This window comes from Ooceraea biroi, chromosome 12 (assembly GCF_003672135.1).
Source record: "Ooceraea biroi isolate clonal line C1 chromosome 12, Obir_v5.4, whole genome shotgun sequence".
Taxonomy (NCBI): domain Eukaryota; kingdom Metazoa; phylum Arthropoda; class Insecta; order Hymenoptera; family Formicidae; genus Ooceraea; species Ooceraea biroi.
Genome location: NC_039517.1, coordinates 13444460 through 13454938, shown reverse-complemented (window position 1 = coordinate 13454938; position 10479 = coordinate 13444460). Strand labels below are relative to the sequence as shown.

Sequence of the window (10479 nt, the reverse complement as noted above, 5' to 3'; positions counted from 1 at the left end):
CTATTTTCGCGATTTCTTTCAATTTGTATTCCCACAATCGTGCTGGCGTTACCAATTGTAATAGCAAATTCAGTACTCAGGCAGTCAATCACCGCTTTGATTACCCTTCTAGATTTAGCTATTATTAGACCATCGTCTACAAATAATGCAAGATAAACTTTTTCTTTTTCAAATTCACCTATAAATACACTTTTGTCTGTCTCGGCTTCTACAAAATTAAATTGTCTCAGAAAAACAGTGAATTTACGATTCCAGCACCTAAGTGCTTGCTTTAAACCATACAAAGATTTTACGAGCTTACATACTAATTTACAATCTTCTTCTGATTTGACATCTAGTCCCTCGGGAATGTCCATAAATATCTCCTCATGTAATTCTCCATAGAGAAAGGCAGTTTGCACGTCAAACTGTCCTAGCTCTAAGTCCTCCTGTGCTACTATGGCCAACAGAACTCTCAGAAAATCGTACCTCACTACTGGTGCAAATGTTTCTGAAAAATCGAGACCTTGTTGCTGTTTGAACCCTCTAGCGCAGATCCTCGCCTTATATCGTGGTGTCTTCTTTGAACCATCTTCTATAACTTTGAAGACCCATTTTGAATCTGTGACCCTCATTTCAGGTTTCCTCTCGATTAGAATCCATGTGCCATTTGTCTCGTGAGCTAACAGTTCGTTATTAATAGCCTTTTTCCATAAATTTGCATCTGCTCCAGTGGTTGCTTCCTGAAATGTGTTAGGAATTTTATATTCTGCAATATTCGTTTCGTACCTGCGAGGTGCTCGAATAGTTGTCCGATCCCTCAGTTTTCGTGGTGTTTTGTTCAGTGTCTCTACTGGTTCCTGGACTGTCTCCTCTGCTTCTTGAAATACTTCATCGCTTTCATCATTATCTTCCGTGACTGTAGGCTGATTCTCGCTATCCAGTGAATTGTTCAAGTCCTCCTGATTGGTAGTATTCAGCTTCACTTCTGTCTCGCTTGGTTCCATTCTCTCCTCAGGAATTTTGCCAAATTGTTCGTTGAATGTTACGTTCCTTGATACTGTAACTTTCTTCGTTTTCGGATCATAAAGTCTATAGTTTGCTGACTCTCTTTGTTAGCCCACCAGTAACATCTTCTTTGCTCGTGCATCAAACTTTTTTGTAAACATCTTCGGAACATGCACATATGCTACAGAACCGAAAATTTTTAAATGCTGCAGATCCGGTACCTTCCCGGTCCAAAGTTCGTAAGGAGTTTTATTACAGCTTGTACCTGTTGACACAACTCGATTTAAAACATACACAGCTGTGTTCACTACTTCCGCCCAAAGGTGCTTAGGTAGACCTTTTGCCTGGAGCATCGTCCTCGCACTCTCCACAATTGTGCGATTATCCCGTTCGATTTTGCCATTCTGCTCCGGAGTGAATGGAGCAGAATTTTCCATGCTAATACCTTTATCTATAAGATATTTCTGTAACTTTGAATTACAATATTCACGACCATTGTCACATCGCAACGTTTTAATCTTCCGGTCAAATTTATTTGATATTAGCTGCTCGAACTCTCTGAATTTATCATAAACATCTGCCTTGTGTTTTATGAAATATACATACCGATATCCAGTGGCATCATCCTTGAACGTAAGGAAGAAACGCGATCTTCCCAATGAAGCCACAGACATAGGTCCGCACAAATCAGAGTGTATGTATTCCCCGGGATTAGTATCACGCCTTTTTTGACTTTCTTGAAAAGATAAACGATGAGCCTTCCCAAGCTGGCAAGCTTCACACATAAACTGCTTCGAGTCCTTTAAATTCATTCCGTTTACAAGACGTTTCTGTACTATTTCGCGTAACACTCGTCCATTCGCGTGTCCGAGTCTCTCATGTCACACTTGCAGCGACGTGCTTGACACATTTGCTTCAATCATTCTATCAGGCAACACCACTTTGAAAAACGTGCGATAGAGTGAATTTCTTTGCTTTAACCCGGATGCTACTATCGCGTTATTTCGTTTAATGTCTACTTGATTGTCTCTAAAAATCACTTCATAGCCTTTTGAAGCACATACACCTACTGAAAACAGATTTTTCGTCAGTTTGGGTACATATAACACATTTTCTATGATACCTCTATGCCAAGTATTGTTCACATATTTCAAAATTTCAATTGTTCCTTCGCCATACACTGCGCACTCTCTATCGTCGCCTAGTGAAATAGTATCACCATCTTTTGTAGGGCGAAAAACTGAGAACCACTCGCGTCGATAAGTGACGTGTCGTGAGGCACCACTGTCGATCAACCAGATTTCCTTTGTATCTGCAGTTAGGAACCAGGTAATCTCTTTATCGGTCGGTAATTCAGGTTTCCTTCTAGCACGCCCCATCTCTGATCGATTGGTCGACTCCACCACAAATAGACCAAGAGCTGGTGAACGATTTGTTCAAAATGCTTTATAAAGGCTGAAATTTTGTAGAAAGATAGTTTTTTCCTACCTGAATAAGGTATCGACCACCTGGCTGGCCAGTGTCGGCCGGAAGCGCACCCCCACTTTTTTAAAACTGTAAGAAAAAATGCTGGAAAAAAGTGAAGTATAAAAGTTGAAATTTGAATATATAAAATTGTATACCTTTTTGAAAAATAAAAAAAATATGCCAGGCATCTTGGTTGGTTTGGACCTACAGACAGGTGATCGTAAAGTTGTATTATTAATGGTGGTACTTAAATTGTTTCATAAAGGTTGTAATTTTTACAACATGTTTCTAATGCTATGAAAGTAATATATATTGAAAGCCAGGCCGATTTAACAGACAGAACAGCGTGAAAAGTGGTAAGAAGTGTTCTAGGTGAGTGCGGTGGAGAGAAGATTATACGGATGCGAGAGGGAGCATATATGAAGATGCATAATGGTAATACATGATATAAAAAAGTATACGAGTAGATATATGTATATTTAATACAGCTAGCTAGTTATTGTATATATAAATATGTCTATTATATTAATATTATGTCTGTTATATTTATATTATAGTTTCTTTAATCGTCATCGCTACTGGCGCTTCCATCGTCTGATATATCATTTTCGGAATTCGAATCGATCTCGTCGTGGCTTTCAACATCAGTATCTGAAAACAATATTTTTACATTAATTAATATCATATACATATATATATTAGACAACGCAATGAATAAAAATATAAAAGAACATATACCAGATGTATTTTCGTTGAGGTTGAAACTTCCCATTGCAACTGCATCAAGCATGAATTATGGAAATTGTTCACCATCGAACCAATGAAAATGGTATTTGTCCTGGTCTTCTATCCAACCGTTAGTTTGTGGTGTTAAAGAACTCGGAAATTTTAAATGCGCATTCCGCCATATACTGGTAATGTATTGTGTACGCAACAGTTGCTGGTGGAGCTCAGCTTTGCATGGAGGTAAATTTGAAGCATCATAATTTTTTAATCGTTTCTGGAATGATTCCATTATGTTAGACGATTTGTATGTGGAACAGAAAAGATTAAATCTACCAAGATTTTTGTCGTCCAAATTTTTCATATTATAGATTTCGCATACAAATTGTTCTAAGATTTTAAAAGCTTCGTCTCTCAAGCCACTAATATGTGTGCATCTCCAAGGTCTATAAATGCTTTTTGATATTGAGATGATTTTAAAAGCAACTGAAAAGGCCTTTGCTTGCCACGTCTAAAAAACGACGGATTATAGTCGCACCCAGTAAGTGCATGAAATCCAGGTAAACTTTGGCATACGGATAGCCCTAGTTGGGTACATAATTGAGTAACATTTATGTATCGCTTGTTATTTCCCATGCCGACTTCAATGAAAATTTTCAAAGCATCGTTGTTGAGATGATCCATATTGCCAAGCATAATTACAAGAATATCTGTATCAGAGGATTTTATTTAAATATTGCTGTCATTATCTATTTTGCAAACGTGGTGCACTATTTTTGTATCTGCTTCTTCATGATATTCGCAAGACAAATCTTCATCAACCGTTCTAAGTACAAATACCTCGTCAGTTGTATAAGAATAACACTTCTTGTAATTCAATTTAATCATGGAATTACCAACAAACGGAACCATTTCATCGCTTGCCCAGTGTTCAATCAAGAAATTAACCAAAGCATCTTTAAATTTGATATTTTGTAGCTCCTTTGTAAAATCCGTAGGCCTCACCTGCTCAGGACCAGAAATAATAAATTCCATATTGTCTTGTTCATTTCTTTTTGCACGTTCGTAATCTTTGATGGATGGCGAGAAATATTGATCAAAAATTATGTCTATACGGGGAGCTCTTGTCGATGTTAATATTTGCATTATTTTCTTTGATATGTTGCCAAAAGTTCTCGGAATGTCTTTCATAGTATGTAGCAAAAAGAATCCATCCACTATAACGATGTCAAAAGTATTTACGATTTCACTAGCAATGTTTTTTTCTAAAATTTTGGTGATAACAGATTTATTTGTTTTACAAATTGACCCGTCCAAATGACACATAGACATTGGTAGAGGTGTTATTGGAAAGGATAAAATTCTTTCTATATCGACATGATGGTCCATAGATATTCCTAGTATCCGGCCAAACAAATCACGTTGCATTCTTATTTCGTGCACCTTATCGCCGATTTTTACTTTTTTCTTCGCTATATGGGCGGTAAAATTTAAAATGTTAATTTTTTTAATTGGTCTCTCAAATCTTTCTACGTTTAACGAATATTCTGCAACAAAGTTTTCCCGTAATTCATTGCCAGATAATTCCACGCCTAACAAGAATCGTTCATTTGGAGTTGGTGCAGCTTTGCCTGTTGAAATATTAAATAGAAACTGTTGCTCAATACTGACATCGAAGGGGTTCATAAATTTATCAAACATATCGATGAATTTTGTAAGTTGACTGCAATCCCTTTTAATAATATGGCTTTCTAATTCCGTTGTCACATCTTGACGTTTTTTTAAATTGGTTTCTTCATAAGTATATGATATAATGGTGGAACGAATATCATGGCTCTTAGCCCAACGTTGTCGAGCAGAAATCGAATTTGTAAAATGTGAGACGCCTGTTAACCTTTTTGCTGCATCAGCATTGATGGTTGGTTCGAGAGTTAAATCTATTGGTTGTCTTGAGTAAGGTTTATCAGTCCGTTGTATACCGAAGTATCCTTGATCCATAGCTTGTTTTAATTGTGGATGTGTTTGTTCAATTTTAATTAAATTATCATGATATTTTACCAACCAGCGGGCATAATTTGGTTGATTAAATACAAAAAACAAATTTGCTATTTTTGGTAAAATGTATTTAAACAGTGGAAAGTCTCCCGTTCTGATACTTCGACTCATTATTTCGTAATAGTTTACAAGATTTATATAAATCATGTAAAACTGAGCAGTTTTCCCAAAGTTTCCATTTATACAGGCCTCTTTGTGGTCAATATATTGCGTTAATAGGTCAGAGACGTCTTTATTGTTAACTACATCAACGGAAGGTGTTTTATTAAATGCGATTAGTTCTTTGCGTACATTATCTATGTTTGCAATTTCAGCGTACTTCAGGAAAGCTTCGAAATGAAGTATCTCCAACCCTAGAGCCATCAATGGATGTAGTCGTTTGCACCTATTAAAATGTTTTCCTGCGAGAAATCCATGAACAGATCCACTTGCAATTATTCCACTTTCAACAGCAATGTTTATTAATCCACAGTCACTAATGAATTTTCCTATGGCTTTAAAATAGGCGAGCATAATATGGAACGGTCCCAAATGAATAAATAAATTATTATATAAAGGTTTTTCTGTGGCTTGGATCTGCATTGCTACTTTTGCGATTGCTAAGTCATATGTTATTTCAATGTAAGGTTGTTTTAATTCCATCGCTATTTGTTGACTTTGTTTCATAGTTTCTATTACAACTGATACATCAGAAGGCGATACGTTAATTGGTGTTAGATAACAGAGTTTTTGTTTTGAAATGTTTATATCTTTTACAAATCGACTATTAAATCCAACCCACATTGGAGTTTTTGGAACTTTTAGTGCATGTGACAACATCCAAAGAATGTCTAATTGTTTTATTAATTGCACATTTTGTGGAATAGATTGACGTTGATCATCCTCAGTTGGCAGCAAAACTTCTACCATTCTGGCTCTCTTGTTGTATGGCATTAGTTCTGGAGTTATGGTATCAAACGTTCGTCTTCTTTTTGATCCACTTACAATATTATCTTCACGATGTGCTGGTGTATGTTCTTGTGTTTCTTCTTGTACATGTATATTCTGGTATATAATGCCAACAGTATCATGTAATGTGTCTTTTCCACTAGTAGTTTCAACGTACCTGTCAAAATTATCAAAAGCTACTCCAGTAAATAAATCAGGAGACAAAGAAATACCTTCAGGGCATATATTTCCTCGATTAGTCGATGAAAAAGTAACTTCCGTTTCTAGCTCTTCTATAACATTATAGCTACAACAATGACCATACCTATTAACAATGTCGATAATTTTACGGCTGCTTGTCAAACTTTTCAAAGTCATTCCTAGTGTTATATGTTTTTTAGTTTTAATTTTACCATTTGTCACAGCGTAAATCAAATCTTCAGACAATGAGTTAACTTTTCTCTTGCAATCACTACTAGTTCTACGTCGACGTTGGAAACCGCCCAGTAATGTCATATAAAAATCAGTGATTTCTTGCGATATTGAGCATTCTCCTCTCAATAAGTCAGTAGTCTTCAAATTTTGGGGCAATGGATTCTTTTTTATAGTCATTATTTGTCTTCGCAAAATTAAAGTAGCATTCTGAAGAACATCTTTCTCTTTCAAGAATGAAAATGGACCATGGTTTATTGCGCGATTTTTTGGCATAACTATGTCTTTATTATGCATAGTCATTATTTTAATCTCATTTTTATACTTTGTGATGATTTTATTTTTCAAGTGTTGCACACTAGAGGCAATATTATATTCATCACCGTGTTCTTCTGCAATTTTTTTCATCGCTGCCACATAATACTTACTTAAGTAAGTCAAAAAATAGCAGTGCCCTTTTGCCAGTACATTTTCTTGTATAAAGCTACATATTTCCTCAAAGGCTTTTTTATGATAATTTCTAGTTGTATGATAACTTGTTTGCGGTTTTTCGGCGGTATCTGCTTTTAATTTATTGAAGAAATCAACACGACAAATTGTATGGTAATGAATTTCATTTGGAGAAGTTTGTAGGTTCTTTAAAACGTCAGAATCCTTAAGCAACTCGGAATATTCTTGTAGGTTCTCCTTGAAAGCTTTTGTTTATCCGGTGTGTAATAGCTGCGATCGTCCTTTATGTTTTTTATATCCTTTTCGGCAAAAATAACATTGTTTTTCCTTTTTCTTAGAACTTTGTGCTTCTTCCAATGTCTCACCTGCAGATGTCGCACATCGTTCTATCATCGTTTTTTCACTTACTTCGGCAATCGTTTCTTCACAGATAGATACTTCACATGGATCAATAATATCTGCGTCAGATGTCACTGCCTCGCATGAGATTGTACTTTGTTGAGATGTATCTTCAACGGGGCGCACAATATCTGTAATGAAAATAAAACTTAAAAATAAAATTTCACAATTGAACACGGTGTTAAGAGTTACATCACTGTCATTTTTGCTATTTACTATATTAAATATGTTTTAATACCTGGTTCAAATGAAGATACGTCAGACGATGTTGATGTTTCCTCTTGATCATAATATTTTTTCATTATGGCAATATAATTCTTATAGCACGATACATGATAACCATCTATATCATTCACATTGGTAGGTAAAACAACATTTTTATATTTTAAGCCATATTTTTTGCGCATTTGTGATATTTTATAGCTTTTTGTTAAAGTATTTTTAGTGAATAAAATAACTTTCATATCATGAGTCTTTTTATTACAGATGACACAATTCACTGATGCCATACTTTATAGGTATTTTAAGTAATAAAACTGTTCAACTCACTAAGTTACTTTCTTCTAAAATCAATAAAAAATGAAGTTAAACAGGAAAAAGATTATTAAAAACAATGGTTAACTTACTGGTTGAAAATGACACTTGGAACAAAGACAAACGTTCACTTCTTAAGAAAAACACGTTCGCAATCCACTGAGGCCACCAAACAAGTGAGAAGAAAGAGATACTGCGAAGTGTTTTCCAAAATAGGATTGTAAATACATAGCACATTCTCTGTGCAGATTGATAACAGTAATGTCTCCACGCAAACTCCAATGTGGGTTGGATTTAATAGATTTGGAAAACATATTCATTGGTTCGATGGTGAACAATTTCCACAATTCGTGCTTGATGCAGTTGCAATGGGAAGTTTCAACCTCAACGAAAATACATCTGGTATATGTTCTTTTATATTTTTATTCATTGCGTTGTCTAATATATATATGTATATGATATTAATTAATGTAAAAATATTGTTTTCAGATACTGATGTTGAAAGCCACGACGAGATCGATTCGAATTCCGAAAATGATATATCAGACGATGGAAGCGCCAGTAGCGATGACGATTAAAGAAACTATAATATAAATATAACAGACATAATATTAATATAATAGACATATTTATATATACAATAACTAGCTAGCTGTATTAAATATACATATATCTACTCGTATACTTTTTTATATCATGTATTACCATTATGCATCTTCATATATGCTCCCTCTCGCATCCGTATAATCTTCTCTCCACCGCACTCACCTAGAACACTTCTTACCACTTTTCACGCTGTTCTGTCTGTTAAATCGGCCTGGCTTTCAATATATATTACTTTCATAGCATTAGAAACATGTTGTAAAAATTACAACCTTTATGAAACAATTTAAGTACCACCATTAATAATACAACTTTACGATCACCTGTCTGTAGGTCCAAACCAACCAAGATGCCTGGCATATTTTTTTTATTTTTCAAAAAGGTATACAATTTTATATATTCAAATTTCAACTTTTATACTTCACTTTTTTCCAGCATTTTTTCTTACAGTTTTAAAAAAGTGGGGGTGCGCTTCCGGCCGACACTGGCCAGCCAGGTGGTCGATACCTTATTCAGGTAGGAAAAAACTATCTTTCTGCAAAATTTCAGCCTTTATAAAGCATTTTGAACAAATCGTTCACCAGCTCTTGGTCTAAAAATCCGAATCACTTTCTGCCGCGACGTTTGAACGATTATCCTTTGGTTTCGACCTACATTCACGCGCAAAATGTCCCTTCTTTTGGCACTTATAACACTGTATATTTTTTTCCACTGTCCTTGATTCTTGTCAATCTTATCACTTTTGTGCGGTTGATCCTTATCTTTCTTGGAATTTCTCGATTTCCCCGTGTAAAAAACACCTTCTGCATCACTTTCCGCATTAAGCTTTGTTTCTTTCTTGATAAGTCTTTCTTGTAGACTCGCCAGATTCTGCCTCTCGGGGTCCACGCTGTCCCACTTTGTTTGAAATATGCTGAATTTAGAGGTCAAACTTCCTAGTATCTTTGCCATAACCGTGACCTCGGAAAGATTTTCCCCGACATCCGCAAGCTGCCTCGCAAGATTCTGTACTTTAGCAACGTGCGATACCACTGAATCATTTGCTCCCATGCGATACTCGATGAACTTCTGCGTCAGAAGCAATTTATTAGTAACGGACTTTTGTTCGTGTATTTGAGACAGTTTGTCCCACATGTCCTTGGCTGTTGTGCTCGTTAGAAGGCTCTCTAACTGTGCATACTCCATTGATGACGAGATAAGAAACATCGCCTTGGCATTGTCCTTGATCCATGCCTTAGCTGTTGCCGTGTTTTGATCATCCGGCCGTGGTCGCGTTCTATCGACAACGTCTAGAATTCCATGCGTTAAGAAAAGAGTCCTAGCTTGAAATTTTCATCCTTGGAAATTCGTTCCGTCGAATTTTGCAACGTTTCGAGCGGAGATTTCTTCAGCCATCATTTACACAATTTCTCAGGCACAAGGCAGCACTAGCACTGGACGCTCACCAAAATTGTCCGCAAACTAACTTTCGCAAATTTTAAATTTAAATTTAAATTTAACAGTACGTGTACTTCGACTTCTATACAACACTTTACATTCGCGCTCCTGGGCCCATAACCTGTTGGAGTAAACTAATAAAATCTGTGACGTGATGTATAGGATTTACTCAAGGATAGGTAAAAGAAAACTTTCTCACTTCGAACTTGACTCTTAACTGTACTGTATTCGAAAACAAAGACCGAGGCAGAAAGGGAAGAACCCCGCCGCACGCGCTTTATATAAGCTATATGAAACGGACGTGACGAAATACGCGCGCTTTACGAATAATATATATCCAAAAGTAGAGTATTACCAGAAACACGATAAATTGCCTCAACATTAACAAAATCTTTTAAAATATCTTACAAATCTTTCACAAATATTGTAAAATCTTTCAATAAAATATTTTATTGAAATCTTTTT

General features: G+C 35.7%; 1 protein-coding gene across 1 annotated transcript; it reads left to right on the top strand.

Moving 5' to 3' along the window:
- Nucleotides 1–8055: 8055 nt before the first annotated feature.
- LOC105287084 lies at nt 8056–10249 on the top strand. The gene is made up of 3 exons (XM_011352503.3): nt 8056–8150; nt 8223–8376; nt 8464–10249. Exons 1-3 carry the CDS (start codon nt 8076–8078, stop codon nt 8550–8552), a joined length of 318 nt encoding a protein of 105 aa, XP_011350805.1. The 5' UTR covers nt 8056–8075; the 3' UTR covers nt 8553–10249.
- Nucleotides 10250–10479: the final 230 nt, after the last annotated feature.

Coding starts and splice junctions, on each gene's coding strand:
- LOC105287084 (XM_011352503.3), top strand. CDS start 8,076: ATGACACTTGGAACAAAGACAAACGTTCACTTCTTAAGAAAAACACGT. Junction 8,151..8,222: donor CCACTGAGGCCACCAAACAA/GTGAGAAGAAAG, acceptor TTCTCTGTGCAG/ATTGATAACAGTAATGTCTC. Junction 8,377..8,463: donor CCTCAACGAAAATACATCTG/GTATATGTTCTT, acceptor TATTGTTTTCAG/ATACTGATGTTGAAAGCCAC.